The sequence below is a fragment of the Molothrus aeneus genome, chromosome 1, assembly GCF_037042795.1.
Source record: "Molothrus aeneus isolate 106 chromosome 1, BPBGC_Maene_1.0, whole genome shotgun sequence".
NCBI lineage: Eukaryota > Metazoa > Chordata > Aves > Passeriformes > Icteridae > Molothrus > Molothrus aeneus.
In genome coordinates, this window is record NC_089646.1 from 23,998,141 (window position 1) to 24,021,323 (window position 23,183).

The 23,183-nt window shown below is 39.2% G+C and overlaps 1 protein-coding gene across 3 annotated transcripts in view; it reads right to left on the minus strand.

Annotated features, from left to right (window-relative positions):
* CDK6 (cyclin dependent kinase 6) overlaps positions 1–23,183 on the minus strand; it is a 125,451-nt gene that overhangs the window by 71,353 nt on the left and 30,915 nt on the right. For all 3 annotated transcript variants that reach the window (XM_066563324.1, XM_066563166.1, XM_066563241.1), the window contains exon 3: positions 22,674–22,809. In XM_066563324.1, the coding sequence (XP_066419421.1) occupies positions 22,674–22,809 (136 nt within the window). The remainder of the gene's footprint in view (positions 1–22,673; positions 22,810–23,183) is intronic.

The window sequence follows — 23,183 nt, forward strand, 5'->3', positions numbered from 1 at the left end:
AAACCTGTGTGTCTTAAGAGATCGAAGGAACAAGCTCTAATGAGTCATGAGCAAACCTCTACTGATGTTTATCAGTGCTCTTTGGATATTGTATGTTTGCAAACAAAGACACAGAATGTGCCTGTTGATTCAGATTAGAGATTTCTGCCATCACAAAACCTATGATAGTTAGCTGTTGCTCAAGTTGAAGACACATGCACATATTATCCCACTGCAATTACTTTCAGACAATCACAGGTTTATTTTTTTTTTCTTTTTCAGGTTACATCTTCAATGCCATCTATGCGCAAATTTAAAATATTCACCTGTAACTCAACTGAAAACTGAAAATTGTAAACTGTTTTGGGATGCAACGAACACGTACAACTTCTTTAGAGGAAAATATGTGGTTTTAATTTTTTAAAAGTCTCATAATGAAAACAGGAGTGAAATTTGTTATGGAAATGCTGCATCTCTGCTTGTTCCACCATATAAGGTATTGATGATGATTGCTCAGTCTGACATTTACTGAACTTATCAGCTCTGAATGCCAGGACCAAATTCTGATGAACTTTTCAAGCTACACCATATTATGTCATGAATCTCAATAATACTCAGAAAAATATCCTGCATACTCTTCCTGTGTCATCAGTGATGATGGGGCTGTGCTTGGGCTAGGCTGAGCAGCTGCTTCTGCTGCCTCTGCCAAAGGCAGTACTCATGGCTCATGTTTCCTGACTCAGGCAGCAGCCCTGATTTTCTATACATTTTCATCTCCACCTTGTCCTAGCCCCACTCTTGACTCTATGCTTCACTGACCCCTCTTAAACCTCTTCAGCATCTGATCCATAAATCCCTTCCCAGCTATTGGCTTTCAAATACCATTCTGATCCTTTAAGAGTCACCCAACATCTTGACTCCCAAGAAAAACACCTGTTAATTATCTGCAGCAACTTTCTGCTTGTTTAAGACCTGCCAAGATTCTCTGGAGGACTCTGCCTGGCTAACTCAAAAGAGGATGGCATGGCTGTCAACCAAAACATTCAAGTATCTACTCAAAGACAAAAGAAACCATGGAGCTGGTCTCAGTGTCAGTGCCTAGGACCAGCAGCCAGGACTGCAGGGGCTCAGCCAGGGGACACCAGGGGCTGTGCCCTGCCAGACACACTCAGCTCCAGCCAGCTCCGACGGACCCAGCCAGGACCGTGGCGCCTCCATGAAGATAAGTTCAAGGGCAGAAAAGGCTGCAGGGGAAGAGAAGAGAACAAAGGGAGTGAGAAACTGCACAGGAAAAACCAAGGTGAGAGAGGAGGAAGAGAATTGAGAGGAGAAAGAGAAAGCAGTCCAGGGTGGAGCAGTTATCCACATGGCAGATGCTCCTGAGGGAACTGCAGCCTGTGGAGATGACCTAGGGCACAGCAGGCACAAAGTGTGAGGAGGAAGGAGCAGGACACAGAAGCTGCTCCTGTGCTTCTTGGGCTGGGAAGATTCAGAAGTGATGTAGAGCCTGGAGAAAGGCATGAGGAGGTATTACTTGAATACCTGTTCTTTTTTTGCCCACCATTTGAACTAGCAAGTATCTACCTTGACTGGCATTAGACTAAGTTGATTTTCCCCAGGATAAATCTATTTTGCCCATGATGGTACTTGGTAAGCAATCCTTCTCTCTTATCCCAGCCTATGAGTTTTCGTGCTCCTTGTTGCTCTCTACTTTCTATAGCTGAGATGGAAGAAGTCACTGAGTGCCTGGATGGGAGTTTGACTGCTGGAGTAGGCTAACCCCCCACCATGGTGAAGTACGGATGCTAGGTTTTGTCTTGGTAAAGGGGAAGAAAGTGAGATGCAACCTGAAGGAAAACACCAAGAGTAATATATCTTCAGAGAATACATGCACCCTGAGGTAACATACACTTAGGACTGGCTGCTCGTTCTGTGAAGCTCATGCTTTTCCTCCACTGGCTACAATGTGAAGAAAGAAAAACCTTTAAGCAGGTTGCCCCTCATTAGAGTGATAGGAGTTCCTAATACCAAAGAGAGTAATTCAGTGGAAGCCACAAATATACTCAGTTGTGTCATTAAATAAAAATAACAGTACAGAGCCTTGCAAACTACAATAGACCCTAAATTTGTACTAACACACAGGTTTTATACATTTTTGGTTTTTTTTTAACTTGCCTATTTTCCTCTTTCTGCTCTATTTCTATGCTAATATTTTGTAAAGCACAACAATCCTTTGGCATCTCCTAACGCTTCTCCTACTCTTCTGTGGAGTATCTCATGCACCTTCACAAGTTGCATCCTTCACCCAAAGTTTCTGTCTATCTGCAACTCGTTTTTCTTTTTGCTGAGCAGAATGGAATGTCCCTATTTTACATGGCAGGTGTTGGAATACTCATCCTGAACATTTCCTGTAGGAGTGTTTGCGCAAAAGACAACCACAAGCGTAAACAAGGGGATGAGTTTTAGACAGCAATTTGTGATGAATCAGTCAAGGTAGTTTCATTAAAAGGCTCACTGCCTCTCACTGGAATAGGACCTCCTCAGAGCAGAAGGGGAGAAGACGAGGCTTCTTTCATACCCTATTCAGTTATATAGAATCCCCAATCACTGAATTGCTTCCAATTTAAAGGGTGATTTTACACATGCTGGAATGAAAGTTTAAAGAGCTGTCCCATTCTCTGAAGCCTATTTTTGAAGCAGAATAATTACAGCCCTTCTATGGTGATACTTTGTAACAAACAGTCAACATTAATTAATGCCAAAAAAACAATGGCATTCCTGAGGAATTACACAGTACAGATACATGAATAGCAAAGGACATGATTAATGTTGTTACACTGAATCCCAAAGGCATTAGCAATAATGTAGTGATTCCCTGTTAAATGCAGTGATTCTCTTTTTTAATTTTTGTCCTCACACTGGGCTGGGAACCCATCACATCAACCTATCTAGAATGCCATGACTGTGATGGTGGGGGCAGATGCAATTTGCCACTGTCTGTGGAGCTGCAGGAGATTCTTCTCCATGCAGCTGGCTCAATGCAGTGGCTGGGGCTCAGTAAGAGGCAGACAGATCCCTGCCCTCATGCCCTGCTCCTTTTCTCAGAAGAAAGCTATTCTGATCAGCTCCCTGCAGGGCATTCAGAAAGGGGATGAAGAGGCTGTCTTTTCCTTCTCCTAGCCACATCACAGATTCTCAGGACTCAACCATGAGCCAACCAAATATATATGGGATACAGAGCTCTTCATGTTCCTTACACTGGGTAACTACTTATCTCAGAGTAATCCTATTGCTTTCCATAAAAGTATTCACAGGGTAAGGGTCATTCCTCAGACGAGAAGACTGCTGTGCTACTCCTGTCAATTAACTAGGAAGTACCAAGAGAATGTGAACTTCACAGCATGTTCAATTTAAATATGTTTACTGTTTTGATAAGAGAACAATAAATCTAAATGATCTATTCACTTCGCCCTATTAATCAACCTTACCATACAAGATAACATATTCATTTTCTGTTCATAGAGTGAAATACTGTGCAGAGAAAGATACTCTCAATTTATTTAGTGTATTATTAATGTCTGATAAGCACATGCAAGGAATTGGTTTAATAATTGGTTGTGTTTTCTATGCTGATACCCTAAAGGTAAATAATTTGTTGAAAAATAATTAAGTTACATATATTTTTAAACATGAAGTAAAATACTTGTGTAATTATCTTAAATTGTAAAACTATTTTAATCATATAAAAGGTACTTTAATGCACTTGAGAGTAGATTAAAAGATATGTTAAAATATATTCTGATTATCAGCCCCTAATCTATTTTAAACTGCTTTTGTAAGAAAGCAAGCACAGCTTATAAAGGGATTTTGGATTATCCAGTTGTTAGGATGAAGAACCCTACAGACATGCACACTCACAAAAGTATGCATGCATGTATACACACATTATCATGTTTTGAATAATCCCATTGAAGACAATGCTATCTATAGTAGTCCACTGCAATAAACACTGAAATGAATATAGTTGTGTTGTTTGTTTTTGTGTTTTGTTGGTTTTCCGTGTTTGGTTTTTTTAATGGCTAGAATTATTTGTGCAGCAATTCAAAAGATAAAATACCTGAAGGAGTGGAGTCTATAGAAGACTGCTTTTGTTGCTATTGGAAGTAGCAACGTAATCAAGATTAGAAAGTCCTAAATAAACTACTTTGAAATACGATAATTGATCAGGTAGTTCAGAGCCAGCCTAGTAAAAATAGCAAATATCACTATTATGCATAGACCTGCCTGTATATTATGATCATTATCTGTCAGTCCCAATCAAAAGTACTGCATCTGTGCACAAGATTCGGGAAAAATGCAAAATTTTAGCTGAATTACAAACGTCCACAGTAGTACTTGAAAAGCTTTGAGGCTCGCTGACGCTATTGCATTGCTGTAAGCTTATGACTGAATTCCATGAATGTATATCATAGCTTTCAGTATACTGTTTTCCCTTGTTGTGCACCTATACATAGACTGAAGTCAACCCACAGCCACCACAGCAGGCTTAACATGTTCCTAGTGCCTTTGCTTAAACTTGCCAACTGTTCCTTCTGAGGTAGAAAAGAACTGCCACAGAAGAAACTGACTAAACATATTTTGGAGTGCTCCAAACACTCCTCAAACACCAGAGCTCAGCAGCAGCAACAAAGGCAACGTAAGTAGGACTGGACTATGACAATTGATGCACCTGACTGTGTTGAAGGAACTGCTCTGAGTAACCTTCTGTTTACCCTCCTTAATTTAAGCACTTGAATTCATATTTTATGGTTGGTAAAAGTTTCAATCTAAGCACATGTCTGTTTTACCAGAACCCTAATGCTGATAGATTCCCATGTTGATCTCAGTAGCTGTGATCCAAAGACCAAATTCAGTATATAACATGTCTACTTAACATCTCTGGGGGATGTATGTACATACACATGCTTGGGCACACACATGGATGCATTTTATTTAAGTTGATTTAAGTCCTTCCACATCAATTTCTAACTTTATAGTTCAACACCTGTCAAGTCAGTTTGCAATCTAGATCCTTCAAGTTATACTTTTTCATCGGCTATTTTTCATATTTGATGAGAAGAACATGCAGGACTGAAAAGAAACCTACATAATTATTGTTCTACTTATGTTCAGTCATTCAGTGTACCAAAAATTCCTGTCAAAGTGGAATTACCAGACATGCAAATGAAATACACAGCATTTCCATGTGGCTACTGGTATTTGTCAGATAAAATACATGAGAATTGAACAGAGGGGAAGTTTGTTTCAACATTCTGACAGAAACTGGCACTGTTAGCAAGACTTGTCCTGTATGGGAAAATTTTACAGCAGGTAAATGTAACTTTGTGATTAACAGTCTTTTTCAGTGCTCAAACCCTTCAACTCTTTGTGCCCTGCACAAAAAACACAAGGCACAGCTTTTAACAGATTTTATGGATCTGAGCCTAGATAAGCAAAACACTCATGTTTCTTTCTTGTATCTTTGGATGATGATATCACAGTTTTAGACATCCCCAAATACCTTCTGGGAAACTTTCTTTCTTTTATTACAAGCTTTTTAAAACTGTACTGGAAACAGCAGTTTCTCACAGAGCTTCCTGGTTTGACAAGTTGTTACTACTCTGTTCTTTTATTTCTCATACAATCTGAAAGAGAGATGAGAACTAAAATGTATCATGAAATCCTGCAAATTCTTTACTACCTCACCCAGCTGGTAAAGTTCCATACAAATGACTTGAAACGGCATCTGTGATTTGTATGCATCGGCTGTGAAGATCTTCTAGCACATCTACGGAATGACACCAGCACAAATTTGGTATATAAGCATCACAGCAGGTCACACTGCAGTTTGAATTCTGGAGCACACTTTCCATATAATTACAGCTTCCTTAATTATGTTTCTCAACAGGGTAAGTCACATTTTTCCTTCAGCTGATGCTGTGAGCCTCTTTCTTCTGAGATAAAATCCAGACTTTAGCTTGACTAAATCAATCTGTTCTGGAGCATTGTGTTCTGGAGCACTGTGATAGCACCCCTATCTCTATCACCTTAGTACTTTCAGTTTTTAAAAACAGATTTGAAATTGCTCCTAATTGTACATATTTCCTTTTCTCATTGTGGGCTATCATTGCCCCTTCCTCTTCAGAATCTTTGTTTCTGCATTACTACCCATTTGTATTTTGGGACATCATCACTTGCAATCCTTGTGGAAGCTCTCCTGATGTAATCAGACAAATGAATCCACTCCAACCATCCACAAAGCTGGACATGACTCCCTTAAACACTTCAGTATGCTTCGGGAAGGAGCACACAGAAATCACTGCCACACTCTGCCACAACCTACAAACTACAGTAAATTATCAATCACTGATGAGTTGATGGTCCTCTTGTGCCTCTCACACCAGTCCTTATGAGGAAAGGTATCAACAAACAAACCCTCTTCTCTAAGAAGAATGCTGCTCCAGCAGCACTACAGCTCTTTACCAGCACTCTCCTGATGCCATTGGCCATAACAGCTCTTCCTAATTTCCCCAAACTCCAGGAAGAGTCATAATATGGCATATGCTGACAGACAACACTCCTCACTAACAGGAAGGACACGTTGCTGTGGGGCCCAGATCTCGCCTTCTCCTTCCCTGCAGCTGTCTGTGGACAGCAGCTAATTGTATCCACTTGTTTAACCTCGGGGATAACGTCTGGAGGGGACCAAGTGCCACAAGCGTACTTTTTTTATAACGGTCATTTCCTCTCTGGTGTAACTTGCATGACAGCATGTGACAAGCAGAAATTAATGGGGACACTGCTGTGCCAATACCTCTTGAATTGCTTTGACACTGGCTGCAGGCTGCCTGCTTGGCCACCCAGCCAAGACCTCACATGAAATGTGGCAAGGGGCCCACAGCTCTATTCACTAACAAGCCAGCTGGTCAGTGATTAGAAAGCTGAAACAACGCTGTGCACATACATCAAGAATGCTTTACAAGCAGCTTCGGACTTAGGTGGTGAAACATCTCAGAAGAGTAGATCTGCAAATTTATCTTAGGGACTGTTAACTTAAGCTAACATTAGAAATAATGCAGAAGACCCTGGAAGATGATGGCCTACGCTGTCGCCTAAGTGCAAGAAGGACTGACCTCAGAACAAAGACTAACATCTTGATGTGCTCAAAATCATGTGCAAACAGCTCAGACCACATGGATTTTGGTCCAAAGGAGAACTCAAATCATGTAAATATACAGAGATTTATGACAGACTACTCTTCCTAATGGTCTATCAACACCTTGGCAACATTACTGACATTTCTAAAGAAAGTCTCATTGAATCTGTCTGCAGTGTTTATACTGACTTGTTTATACGCTGATACAAAACAACAAAGGATGAGCCTTTAGAAGCATTCCAAGGGATTTGGATGATCAGATCTCATACACCCAAGGCAGCTTTGTACCTTTCAGCCCAGACTTTTTTTGAAAACTGTCAGATCCTTGGCTAGACACAAAAGGCTCAAGATTGTTCCTTTAACTTCTCTCTTCAGTTGCCTTTTTAAACAGTAGCCACTGAAAGGGCATAGGCTGTTACCGAAACACCTGATGGCAACAAGAAAACAAGTTATGCTTTTTTTTAAAACTGAGAAAAAAGCAGTCAGTAGGATCCTAGGGATTGGGAACACAACTGTAATTTAAAATCAGTAAGACTTAGTCACTTAACTCCTACGGCTCCTTCACAGTTATAAACTCATTCAAGCAATTTTTGTTTGTTTAAACTTATTATGACACAGTCCTGACCCGGAGATTTCCTGATACATAAGGAAATATATCTGTGGCTTATAGACATACATCAGGCTCAAGGCACTGTAAAAGGAGGTGGCTGGACAGCAGAGTCACTTTCTTGGATTAGAAAATTAAGGTTACTGTAGAGTTTGGACCTAAATTTGAGAGCTTCCATCATAGAAACTTTGAGGAATTCAGCACAGTCATGAATAGCACTTGCACGCTGAAGAAAAAGATGGCTTTGTATTAGGCACAATGAAGTCCAGTGAAGTTACTGGGACTCTACCCATCAATTTTCAAAGACCTAAGCTGATCCCACTGCTTTTTATTACTCCCATTTTCCTCCCACAATCGCTGGAACCAACAGCACCTTCAGAGAGATGTAACCAACCTTCACTGAGACAAAAATGTCAGCATGACACCGGGCATCAAAATACCACTATTCTCCAAAGTTAGATGCTCCTTTAATAAATAGTTAACAGCTCTTATTAAAGATGCAGACACAGAGGACAGTAAGAAGACATTCCCTTCCTAATCTCTCCAGGGAATGTATAATAAATAAAGCTCAACTGTGTACTTTTTAAAAGCTGCTTCAATATTGTATTTTTCTGCTCATAAGGTACTTGGCACAGCAGAAGAATCATGATGCTCCTAAGTGCTGTAAAATGGCTCAACACTGGGGTCCAGTCACCGGACTACATTTAACTTTGCTGCCTCTTTTACTCTGTATTATAAATTTAGGGATAATGGTTAACTAATTCATGAGTGTTGCGACGATTAACTAGTTAATGTTTGTTAAATACTCCAAAGAACTAGATTTTGCTTTCAGTTATAAAGGCTCAACAAGCTTGAAGAAAATGAAAGATATACAGAAGAGGGAAGATCTGCTTTTTATACAATTCACAGGAAAAAAATAGGTTTCAAAGAAAAACCTGAGAGGGGTCAGTGGCCTACTAGAATCAGCTTGCCCAGAATCTCCCATCTAAGAACTTTACATATAGATTTGCAATACTGTTAGAGGATTGTCTGAGCTCTCAAAATAGTCTTCAGGATGACCATCTTACTGATGCCTTCCTACACCTAAATTAAAAGTAGAAAATGAGATAATAGTTTCTTGGAAGCACTCAGCAGATCAAGTTGCTCTCCATGTTTACAGAAGTAATTAATTTGCAATTCTATTAACTTGAATTAAAAAAACAATGGCTCCTGAACCAACAGCTTTAAAAAGGGAACAGGCAAGCCCCTCATCCTACAGACAAGGCAAAGAGAAAACATTTTGCAAGAGGAATAGAGCATATACATGAAGACTTTTGCTTTCACTGAAAGAATGAGAAGTTTGCTGTTAGCTACCAGACTAGGAGAATGGCTACCCATTCCATTGCTCTTGCATGGTCTATCACTTTCTCCTTTCTCTTCTTATTTCTCACCTTTTCCTTCATGTCTCTCTTTTCTCCCTCCATGAGTCCTGTTGCCCCTTCCTTCCCCATTCCCATTTCTGACCCTTCTTGCCATGCCTGCTCCACCCTGCTCCACTTCACACTCACTCCCAGGGCCTGTGGCCCTACTCCATCTCTTTGGGTTGCTGCCTCCACAACCCAGGTGACAGCCAGGCAAAGCAGGTCACTGGAAGATGCCAGCTCCTAGCATTCCTGAGCAGCCCCTCTCTGGATTTCAGACAGAACAAACTGCAGCAGGCAGTGACCTGACTGTGATCTCTGCTGTGGCTGCAGCGGTGGGAGATGGTCCCACATATCTGCTGAGTCTCTCCGAAGTGACATGTGCCACAGCCCCTGCAGTTCTGAGCAAAATGACTCTGATTTACATTAGCACACATTTGTGTAAACCTTGCCTTGTTTTCTTTTGAACACTTGACTGATTCTAAAAAAAAGTACATATCTTCAACTTACAGTGACACAATGAGCCATGAGCCTACTTATTTCCTAATGTTACCACAGCAGACAAGAATCAGCTCTACCTTGGGGGAGAGAGCTGACAGTCTTTCCTGGGAGGGGAGAAGATGGCCTTTGATGTTTCACAGGCAGAGGATATTTCCTCCTTTCACCTCCCCAAATATTAAACAAAACAAACTCCACAACATTATAAATAAAAAGACGCTGCTATGTTAAAAGTTAGTGTGCAAAAAGAACCAATCAATGGAACAAACTTCTTCAATGAAGATATGTCTTTTGAAAATGAAGTGTCATAAATGATGCACATGAGAAATGCAGCTTGTGGCAAACACAACATTGCTTCTCAAAAGGGTAACCTGTGACAAGTAGAAAAGTATGCTATTAATTATGAAACCTGGAAAATAAAACTACATGTATTTCTGTGTGTCTTTACTGTAACTATTCATGGAGAACCTATGAGAAAAAAAGTAGCAATGATCCAGACAACCTGGACCACATATGTCTGTGCTTTGCTGAAACAGGTCCCAGAAACCTAAGTCTTTTGTTTTCCTTACCAACAACAACAAAGTAATTACAAATCATACAATCCAATATCAAATTCTACGTTACTCCAAAACTACAGTCAATTAAGTAGAAACAAACTCTATCATCAGAAGGACAAATGAGAGAGGCTAGGGATCATTATCAAAGGACTTCTGTTTTCCTTTGTTTATTAAATAGCAACTGTATTATTTACTGCAGCTTTGCAAGCTAGTGAGCAGCTGGGTGTGACACATTTTCATGCTCTGTAACCTCTCCTTATGCTTCGTTAGATTCCTTATCAGGACCAGAAGAAAAGAAATCTCTCTGTTATGCTTTTCCTGTGGCAAAGGAAAAGACAAGATGATGACTTTCCAGCTCATTTCACTTGTACAACGTTCTCATCAATCACCATGGGGTAGGTCTTTGTTATTTTCACTGAAGGACTGTTCTTAGTTTTCTGTCACAATAAAGCGTGACTTCACTAATTAGCAAATCAAGGTTACCTCTACCACATTTGAAAAAGAACAAAATGCAAACATAAGGCTAAAACTACTTCTGAAATATTTTCCAAGGCCCCAGCTTCACAGAGATAAACCGAAGTCAAGCTAGGTGTAAATTCCTTTCATAGAAACAGAAGTTAAGGGCTGAAACACTCAGAGTAGATGTAAGGAAGCTAAACTAACCATTTCATCAAGAACCAGAAGTTTTCTGCTTGTTTTGCGACTTTCTGCTCCAGAAACCAAGCAAAGAAACTGTGGTTTATTTTCATATTAAACTCTCTGTGAAGCATGCATCTCTCTGCAGTTTTGGTTCACTATAGCCCACACAGCTTGGCCTCTATTCTCCTTTTCCTATGTCTTCAGTAAGTGTTTTAGACATCAGCAGGAATTATGTGAGCAAACAAAAAGCAACAAAAAATGGTATCTTCTAAGCAAGGCAAAAACATAATACAAAATGCTTTGTAACATGGTCTCTCCTCTAACTTAATGTTTTTATACATATTTTCCCTTTCAGTCTGTGTTGTTTCTCACTGAATGACAGCTATACACAACATACTATTGTAATAACAAGCATATGGCTCAGAGATCACTGTTGACATTTCCAGAATTCAATTCTGACATTTTATTTAAATGCATGAAAAACATCTGTATACTCTTTCATTAACTGCATTTTACATTTGTAATGTTCTACGTATTCTTTTGGAACCATTTCCATTAAAATGCCAACTCTGTGTTTGGATAGCATGTATTTCCTTTGTAACACTAAGGGAGGAGTATGTTACTGTCAAAATTTCTCTCTAAAAAGTCCTTGCTAAAATATTTACCCTGCTAGTCAGAACAGGAATATCTGAAGTTAATTCCAAATGAAAGAATATTTTAGAATTAATAATAAACTAGATGTTAAAAAGGGTAACATGCTGCCATTCCAATGCCCCTTCCCTGTTGTAAAACTAAATGAAAAACAACCCTGCACTTCCATCCACAGAATACTGTAACATTTTGGAGTGTTCTGAAGTTTCCTAATTGTAGTTATGCAACAGAACTATCACAGCCTAAAACAAAGGACAAAAATTCAGCAGCTTAATTTATTGGCTTTGAAATTAAGCACTCTTAAGAGATGGTTAACATGTCCTCTTGATTATTTTTGGTATTTTAAAGTGACAGTGCAATGCTTCCTACTCTATAGACAAAAGAAGTGGAACATTTTAGAATACTTATAATTTTTATGGCATTGTTTGTAAAGTCACATATTTAGCAACAGTGAAAACTGTTGAGCAGTAACTTCATTTACAATTAAGCCACTAATTTCAAAGGGCCCTTTAAGGTATAAGACACTGCTCAACATTAATAAAGACAGAATGCAATGGCATTTGTTGAATTGGTCACAATGGTAAAATACAGCATCTTCTTGGAAGTGGGTATTCTCAAGGGTCATTATTTTCAAAGAAGGCAAATAGGATATTCTGTGGCCACAACAGCTATGATATTAATGAACACCAGATATAAACAAAACGATCCACCAAACCTTGTGATCCTTGGAGCCCTTTGCCATTACTGAGTCAATTTACCATGCTGACCAGCTATGACACATTTTTGTGAATAGTCAGGAGTCTGGTTCCAAATGCACAGACACTGCTTACACATAAGTCTTTTGAGGGAAGACTACTTCTTCACTCTGAAAAAGCATTTAAACACAAGCAAAACACATGTTTTATGACTAATCTGAGACTAAGGAAACAATGGTTTCAATTCTTCTTTGTTCTAACCTTTGAATTCATCAGGTCAATAGCACAGGATAACAACTGATTCTCCTCTGTTATCTCCTCTAATTCAGTCTTTCAACCTCATTTTTAATACTGGAACAATCTGTTGACATAAAATTAGGCAGAAGTTTAAGAGCTTTGCTGAGGAAGTGCCTCTGCTCCCTTTGGGATTGAAGTTGAACCAGAAAGTGCAAGTACATATTCCAGCATGAATTTAAACGTTTTAGGTGTACAGACATAAGTGTTGGTAGTGTATAGCTATAACAGCAAAGGAGAAGTAAAAAAACCCTAAAATAGTGACATTTATTAAGTCTTTGGATAAGGTTCCCAATCCAAAAATGAAGGACACATTTGATCCAGGAGCTTGAACCTCTGTAATTTGCTCTTTCCTAGTGGCACACTATTTAGGCTTAGCAGTAAAAGAAATGAAGGCTGCATGCCCACTGCTGCTAACATCATTGCCCCACACCCACTCCTAGCAGAACCCTGAGAATCCCAGTTACACCCCAGAAGGATTTGACCTTCTGTGAAGGATTGGTGCTTTGGAGTACCAACAATGGCAAATGCTACCATATCACATCTGATTTGTTAAAACTAGAAATAAATGAATCATTTAAATTTTTAAATATTTTCCCTTGCTGTTGCACTAAGAACAAACAACAAGCACTATTTCTGTTATTTCACTCGCATTTCCATTCTGAATTTTCTGTCTTCTGGCAGCTGCCTGTGAATTTACTAATTACGTGTCTCTTTTGTTAGGACTTCTTAAAAGGGATATTCTCAAAATGGAAGGAAGCTCATTTCATTTCACTTTGAAACCTGAGAAACCTGTAACATGAACCATACGCTGATTACAGAGCATTGATATATAAAGGAAGCAGTTGTGTAAATGTGTAAAGGGACTGTGGTGGGGAAACAGCAATGCAGTGGTGAAGTTCACACAAATAATGCTGTTGGAGGATCTCACTATCATGACTCATGTTTAACAGGGTACTGTGTAAAGACCAGTCAAAAATGAGGACCTATTATGGTGGGAACCAAAGTCAAGACTTTTCACACAGCCTCCTCCATTAAAAGCCCACAGATAAAATGGACAAGACAGACCCCAGGTGGAGAAATTGTGAGACAGTTCCATGATGCTGCATTTCTATGGGAATAGTCAGGAGGACAGAGGAAAAACAGAAAGAAAAGTGATGGAGAGAAAAGTTCTAGAGGAAGGGAAAGAACAGAAGACCGTGTAAATAGGAAGTGAAAGTGAAGTGAAAAAATCAAGGAGAAAGAGAGGGATGGAAGAGAAAAGGCATCAAAAAACAGGAATTGCACAGGCAGAGAACATGGAGTTGAAATCACTGAAAGCAGCTCTGGGTGTCAAGAGGTTTTGGTTGCTCTAGCAGCTGAATGTAGTTGGCTGATGCCCCAGGCTGGTGCTTCTCTGCAGTTTCATGCCTGATGGCCTGAGGACAGGAAGCAGGGAGGAACCGTGTCTGCTCTGGTATCCACAGGGGTGGGTGGGACAGGGGCTCTCCATGTGTCTCTCATCTGACACACTGAATAGGAGGAACAGGCACAGCTTCAGCTGGGTCTCGTTTTATTCCCTCCCTGTAAGTGTAACAGCTCAGCTGTCTTGGGTGATGAACTATTGGATGGACTCTGGGGGATCAGCACATCCACATCTGTAAATACACACACACACATACATACATACATACATATATACACATATATATATATATATATACACACACATTCATACATACACACACACGTGTGTATGTGTGTGTACATATATGTGTGGTGTGCTTTCATGTGCACACACATGACCACTCTACAAGCACAGCAGGAGAACTGGTGCTACCCTTCATGGATCTGTGTACTCCTTAAGCATCTGCGCTGCCAGTTCTTGCCTTTTCTGGGCCACACCTATTTTGAGAAAATGAACTCTGGAGACAGTAGAGTGATGATCATAGTTTCCCTTTCACAAACAGCAGTATTTTTTTCCTGCAAATGTTAGAGGACTTTTGCAAAATACACTTATATATGCATGTGCATGTATATATGTTTATGTGCCTATGTATTCATAAATAACAGAAAATTCTTGAAGCTGACTTTATGTTCTACATATGAAAACATGTAATACAAAAAAATTCCATCTCTGCCCATTTGTATGGAACTTTGTTTCTGGCATAAGCTAAATACATCTGCTGTGGAGGAAAAGAAACAAACAGAACATATCTTGATTAAATCAGTATGCCACTAAAGTAACACGCTTCAAATTAATTTTTACTGTGGGATACAATAACCTGCCTATTCACTGGCATAAAACCAGTGCATACAGCTAGTCCAAAAGTATTAAATTTCTCTTGGGGTGGAATAGAGAAAACAGTTTTATGGGAAAATAACTTACTTGATTATTATATCGTCTTTTATTAGCTATGAGTTTTCTGTGGCCAACTTTTGAATTGTTTTACACTATGGCTCTATAATTGCTGTGAGTAAATATAAACACTTTGTAAATATTCTAGTTTAGAGAATCTGAGCTGCATTAACTTGGGTTGACTAAGATGGTGAATGTATTCTGCTATAATGCTTCTTGTCCCAGATCAGCCGAGTTCAACCCTTAGAATCCTGAGTTTAGTAAAAAAAAAATGTTGCCCAGTTTTCCTAAGCATCTACCTTTGTCACAATTTGTGTTGTTGTCTACTCTTCCCCATCTCTATGTGCTTGTTTTGGGATGAAGAACAATTTTGGGGTTACTGCACAGGGGACTGATTTCCTTCCTTCCTAGTGCAGAAACTACTATCAAGAAAGTGATTCTTATCTGTCCTGGCAAAAATCAAGAATGGCTCTTTGAAATTCTTCTCTTTACCTCACATCTGCTGCAGTCCGACCTTCAAATTACTTGACAAAAACAACATATGGCTTGTAAGCAAATTTTGAACATGGGTAAATCAAAACACTTCAGTGTATTTTTCTGCCACTGCTTTATGTACACCATCAGCTGCAAGCTTTCTCTTAATTACTTTAAATGTAGCATGTCGTGTTTGATGAAGAGAAGGACTCTGGAAACATGAGTGACACTTGTGCTGATCACTGAGCCAGGATGTGCTTGCAGAGCAAGTCGTGCCTGAGCACCATCACCATGAGACAAAAGAAGGCATCTCAAAAATACTCCCCACTTGGAGGAACTGTCACTGGCTGGATGCAGAACAGTGTGGCACTGTCTCTGAGATGCTGCCTGGCAGCTCAGCCCCACTTCTGTACCTGACTGACAATTATTCCTACCACATGCTCCCTTTCTTTCAGGGTCACCAAAGCATTTCACATAGCAATTGGTACTGTACTCATGTTCCAGTAGCAAAAAGCCAGTGTCATTAATAATCTGAGAGTGTCTCAAGGGAATGCAGAGCAGTAGGATCCATAAACTTTTTTATGCATCACACCCATGTCCAGCTCTGCTGAACTAACAGAAATTAAATGAACTGATAGCGACATTTCACTTCCAGTGTTTGTAATACTGCAATTTTGCAATGACTTGATCATAAATCTGCTCTACCAAGGCTCAATCACCTTCCCTGCCCACAATTCAGAATCTCTTCAGTTTCTTAATTTCCTCTGACTTTTTGAATAAAGATGATTTCTGGCCCTCCATCTACTGAAAACAATAGCTTCCTTCTGACTTCAAAAAGGATGTGTCCCTTAGGGCCCTACTGGACTGTGCTGCTGCCTTGAGAGTAGGGACCACAAAAGAAAAGTAGGTTGAGATGTCTATTTACAGAACCCTTCATAGACATCATTTCACAGTGACATTTCTAATTTAGTGTCATTGTTTTGGAAGACTAAAATTATTATTTCAGGCAGGTTGCTTTCATGCATTATGCTCCAGTGTTGCTTGACTGCTTTCCAAACTGGAACAACTGAAAAAATGTGAAGCGCTCCAATGATTTTAAATCACTCTAGTCAGGACAGAGTGATTTAAAATTATTGGAGTGCCTCACATTTTTATGAGTTCCCAGTTTGCAAGCAATGGACGTCCTAGCAGTCCTAGGCTACAGCACTGCAAAAAACAACTATACATTATCATCAGATTGAAAAGGTTTGCATTAGAATTTGGAAATGATAGGAATTAGAAGATATTTAACACCACCATAATTGAAATCGGTGGCTGTACACGAACAGTAAAAAGACCCAAGCTAAAGAAGTAACTGCGAGGATACCAGACTATATTGTGTGACATCCTGTGAGCTGCAGTCTCTTTATTCACAGAATCATGACTCCTCCTAACACTTTGGTCAGCTTCTACATTGCTACCCGCTACCAGCCAGAGATGTGGGTGTGCCTCTACATGCAGCACAGTATGGGAAAGAAATTGCACCACCTACAACACAGGGAACTGCCACTCTGGAGAGTGGATATTCTCGAGAATATCCATTTTTTAATGTTTAGCTCCTTCAGCGCTTGTGTGGGACACCTACTCTCTCTTGCTACCCTTTCATGCAGATGGCAGAGAAAGAAAAAAGATTTATCCCACATGATATATCAGTTCAGCCCTTTTGTTTTTTATTTATTTGTACTGGCTACTCTTCTTTAATTTATAATACAGATTCAGAACAAAATCTGTTGCAAAATAATCCACAAAAAATGAAACTCTTAGCACCTGTAAATGGGCACCATTTCACTGAAGCTAATGGATTTACACTTGTTAGTATCAGCTGGGGATCTGATCCATTATTTGTACACTCCAAATTCTTCACTAAGTTTTGCTTCTTTCTTTACCATAAAAGTACTGCCAGGAAAACGATAATAACAGCTCTTCTGTTAGTATCTTTCTTAATAATTCAAGCAGGTTCGTTTCTTAGCGACTTTTAACTTTGATGTTGTTAAATGCAGCCACCCTCTGAAGACTCAGTACTAGTGAATCTGTTTTCCTGGAATATCTTGCTTTATTTTCAGAACTGCACGATTGTGTGACATCTGCTTCACATCTCATACGTGACCAACTGAGTAGGTACAAACCATGGCATACGGCTGAGTTACCTCACAACAGTGAACACTGGTCTGCTTTCTGAGAAACAGCTTCTTCATATTAATTTTCTAAGAGTCTTGCAAAGATATCACCAATCTGCCTGGTCTGCTATTACAATAGCATGTAATATAAGCTAACAGGGATGCAACAATATAAGCTAACAGGGATGCATGTATTCCATGACTGAGGCAAATATTTGAAAATTCAATTTATGGGCTACTATCTGATAAGCCCACAAAAGAGAATTAGGTTCACTGCTGTACTTTATAAATTTTAGGCATCTAAATATCAGAATCTGTATACCCGAATCAGATGGGTATATCAGCTTTCTATGCAAAGAAGTAAATATCCAAAAAATATTCACAGAAGCCATTCACTTGCGTGAGGAACCAGGACACAGCAGAGAAAAGCATACACATTGAACCTTGCTCACTCTGTGATCTGGCTGCCCTGTTCAAGGTTGGAGGGAATACCATGAAGACTCACAAATCACAGGCCTGAGTAGAAAAACATCCCAGCTTTTGCAACATTCTGTGATAGGTAACATGCACCTGCTGTACTGGAAACCTTTTTTTTGTTCCTTCCTGTGTTGACTGTCAGATTGACACACGCACAGCCCACTTAGCACATGTAGCCTAAATTCCAGATTGCTGTAAGAAAACTATTGCAAGAAGCCACAAGTCTACTTGTAATGACATTACCACACAAAGTTAACTTTATTCATTACTAAAATTAAATTTGTTGTCCCCTCCCACTTTTAGAGACTCTGGTATAGCAGTACAAAATGACTGGAGGGAACTCCAAAGAACCATTCTGCAACCGCTTAATGTACAGCTTTATATACAAAGCCATTACACGCATAGAATAATTTAAAGCTAAGTATTATTAAATACATTGCGGTATCTTAAAACAATAAACATAATCTTGGTTGCATTGTTTGATGCATATGATTTCTACATGAAAAATGTAGTTAGTGTTAAACAACCATAACCATATCAAAATTAATTAGAATAAAAAGAAATGCCAGCACAAGCATCAGAATGAAACGTGACCAGGCAGTTTAAACATGCTTCAGTCCCAAAGGCTAAGACATCAAAATGCTTTAGTGGTCTGTTAACTATTTAGAAGAAAATCATGGTTCTGTGGCATATGTGTCATTCCCACTTCCACTACCCTTATGTCAGCTAACAAAAGTTTCTAATGAGCCAAGGCTCTTGGAGGCTCAACTGCTAAGACCATTAACGTTACCAAAGACCTGCGCATGACTAACAGCTGTGACCAAAGGAAGCTGAACTCATACCTTGCATTTCCACATAAACTACCCTAAAGTTAAAGAGTATCCCAGGAAGAAAAGAAGGGAGGAGACAATGGGTAGAGAGGAAAGAAGGAAGATGTTGTCATTGCTGATTCTGATTCACGCCATATGGAACATATAATAATCAGGTCTGACAGAGGAAGCCAGCAAGTGTGAGCGTGACTACAATCCAGCAGCTACAAAGGCTGACTATGGTTCTCTTTCAAAAGTGAACATTATGTCCACAAGTATTTGGAGTAGTGTTCACCATCCCTCTAGCTCAAAGTAGACTCAATTAAATAATAATGGAAGGGCTTCAGCAGAAAAGATTTAAAACTGCTCTGTCCAGAATAATCTAGAACTCAGAAGCCAGAGCCACAGAAATGGACGAGAGCATCCACACTCCTGGTGACAGAAAGGGGAAGTGAGCATGTCTGCTCTAGATCCTGTATGTGTATTCCCACTACCAGGCAATGTCTCATAGGAAAACTACCTCTCTTCTATCATGCTATGGACACCTGTCTGTATCTTCCTAAAACACCCTCTGGGGTGACTCCTACTGCAGGGACTTAGGCATTAGAAAGGCATTGTTGAGCAGCATTAAGACAAAAGCTCTAGCTGTGTTTGAATGATCAATATGGCTCACTTCTCTGAACTGCTACAGTCTGACAATTGACTGCAAAACACAAAGAAAGTTCATAAAATGGTACCGGAGTCACTTTTATTTCTTGACAGGTGGTAACCAAAAACCCCAGCATGCCCCAAACCAGCAGAAGCTGAGCCTCCCTTCCCTAAATGTTATGTAACGATGGTGGTCAATTCACACAAAAAAGATCTTTTGGGGCTGATGCTTCTCTCATAGTAATTTTATGTCATTCAAGGTCCACTAACAACTGTTGATTTTACACCAGGGTGCCAAAGAGGTATATTAGATCCTTCAACTTCAAGCTATCCAGAGCTTGGCTCATTTGGCACTTCTGTGCTGCTGACACACACAGAACTTTAACAGATGGTCGTACAATACTGGCAGCTGTTTTGTACTGTGCTGGCGGTGAGGGGAAATACTCTACACAAATTGTCTGCAATTCTGGAAAATAAATGAAGTACAAATCCATATTAACCTCAAAAGCCAAACTATAAAAAGTCAGATTAGTCATTTAACGATGTATGTGCTCTGGGTTAAATGCTCAGCTGCTACAAAATTGTAGTATTTTCCTGCAGCCAGGAGAAGTATGTTTTGCTTCAGTTTCTGTCAGGAATATCCATAAAGATTTTATAATTACAAAGGTATTGAAATATACTAAAAATAAGCCTTGAGACCCTTCCTCATGTGATCAGCCCTGACTATCAGCGAAAGTACCTCCATAAACTGGATATTTTGACATAAATGTGAAGCAACAGGATGCAACTTAAGTTAACTGAATCTCTCTCTTTTCCTGTGCCAAACAGGATTCAAGAAAAAACACATCAGCTACTGTGAAAATGTTGAAATCAACAGCGATGACCAAGTAAACAGCAATTTTACATTTTTCCTCACCCATTTAAAAAGTGATTATGTACCACAAGCTGAATTTTACAGTCACTAATTTCACTGTTTGCAGTGGAACTTGCACTGTACATAAAAGACCAAAATTGCTCCTCCTTGTTTCTGTGTGGCTTTTTTACTTTATTCTGCCAAACTATCAGATATAGCAACTAGGTTAACTAGTAAACCATTTATGCAGAATAGTGCTTTTCAAATGTAAGCACAATGATTTCCTTCATCAGTATAAAATCTCCATGAAATGTATACCCAAACATATATTTGACAGTCTCATAGTGCAATTTCTATTTCAAAAATAGAATTTTTGAAAATCATAAATACTTTAGTACAGTGCTCATGTCTTGTATTTCCTTTAAATGAAACATAGATCAAAAGATACTTCAAACTGAGATTTCAGAGGCTTGGTCTTTCAGATACCATCAATTTCAATATATTTCGTTAAATAATAAGCCAGTCACCTTACATCTTATTTTCACAATGTTAGTTCAGTTGAAATAGAGTTCATGTAAGTAGCTTCAAAGTCCTAAGAGGAAAATAGAACCTTAACAGCATTATAATAAAATAGTCTTACAATATAATAGGTACATTCCAGTCTTCTTCTGACTGAATCAAAGCTGTATCCATTTTTCAAAAATTTTATTTTATCCACTACGTTTGGTTAAAAACATGGTTGCTGGAACTGACTGGTATTATACATATGTGACCTTGACACCAGTGAATAGATCTTTATTCACTTTAGTTCTAATTTTATACTGAAAGATCATACACCTCCTAAGTCTGAAGCTGTTAAAAGACTTATTAAAATAACTAAATTTTCAAGAGTTTTCATGTTTTCTTTTCCTCCCTGGCTGGAAGTATAACTTTCTGGAAGTATGTTGTATCATCTTAGTTTGGCAAGGAAAATCCTTGCCAGACTAAGATGATACAACATACTTCCAGAAAGTATTTATACAAGTGAAAGATAATGGATAATGCATGTCTGAAAGCATAAATTATTTCTCCTCACAAAAATGAAAAAAAATCAGAAGAAATGTTAAACAGACACTGTCAAAATGTCACAAGATCAATCCCTCTGCTTCTCTTCCCAGGTATAAACCTTTTGTCAAACACCTCAACCTACGATCCTCAACATGGCACTTTGCTGTGAAATTCTCAGAAAAGCAGAGTTGGTATATGCATTTTAGTAACAATAACACAGGCACATCCTACCCTAGGTAGGGGTCCTCCCTTACAGATGCAGAGTATGAGATAACACGACAACAAAATTTCATTATTGTCCTCCCAGTTACTGAGAGCTTTCCCAGCTTCTGTAACAACTGATCATGACTCGCCCCATCCTTCAGCCCACCCTCTGCAGAGCGCACCACAGGCCCACAATGAACATTTCTTGCTCTCAGAATGTACACAAACTCTCCTGGCAAGAAGGACATAAAGCAAAAGTAGTCTCTTGGGGAAATAAAAGGCAAAGGAAAAGGGATAACGAGTACAGGATTTATTTTATCCATTCTAGCAATAACCAGCACTTCACCTTTAAGGGAAGGTTCAAGTACTCTCTGCTGAAACAATAACAGAATCATCTGCCTGCAGCTGGAAGCAAAGGTCTTTCTTAATGATCTCCCAGAATCATGGAATCACAGAATGGTATTACTGCTATTGGGAAACACCTTAAAAATCCCACTGCCATGTACAGGGACACCTTTCACTAGACCAGGTAGCTCAGAGCTCCATCCAACCTGTCCTTGAACACTACCAGGGGTGGGGCAGCCATGACTTCCCTAGGCAACTTGTTCCTCTGCCTCACCACCCTCACAGTAAAGAATTCTTCCCTAATATCTAATCTAAACATACTCTTTCAGTTTTAAACCACTCCCCTTTTTCCTGTCACTACATGCTCCTGTAAATAGTCTCCATATTTCTTGTAGGCTCCCTTCAGGTACTGGAAGGCTGCAATCAAGTCACCTCTAAGCCTTCTCTTTTTCAGGCTGAACAATCCCAATTCTCTCAGCCTTTCCTCATAAGATAAGTGCTCCATTCCTCTAATCAACTTGGTGACCCTGCTCTGGACCTGCTCCAACAGGTCCCTCTCCTTCCTGTGTTTGAATGCTACATTTGGTACAACAGTAGAGATTCAGTAAATTTAGAACTCTGAAAGAGGAATAAAATCACAAGTGCAGCATTTTTCACAAAGAGATTATATCTGTTACTTTGTGCTGCAGTTCATGTCCCAAGCTGGGCACTACTCAATTTTGATGCAACAAAATCCTAGGGATCACAACACAGTTTGTCTGATTTATCTCTGAAATACGATCTCCTAAAATCTTTCTCCTTAAATACCTTTATAGTTTCAGTAGGCACTCCAGGCTCTGGAACTTTATCCAAGTAAGTAGTCAAGTCTTGATCCACATGTTCAAACACTAATGTTAACTTGGTCTCTCTGTCTGTTCGTGACACGGTGCACACATCAAACAATCTGAGAAGAGGAAAAGAACAGAAGAGGTAAGTATAGAAGGAACCAGTACAGATGTAACTTGCATCTCAAGCATGTCCATTTAAATTTCTTACAGTATACAGAATGGAAAAGAGCTTTCCAAAGGCAGACCAATCTTTGAGCTCTTGATTCATTTAATAACAGCTGATATATCAAAATTACCATCTCAGTCTCTCATTTGTGAATTCTGAAATAGGATTAATATTAAGAACTCATCAGCTGTTAAATGTAAAATAATTATATGAAAATAATTCATTTTTTTGACACAGCAACCTGAGTTACTACAGAAAATTACATGACATTTATACACATTCTAGGCTCCAGTATTTATAATCATTTAAAAAAAAATAGCCGGA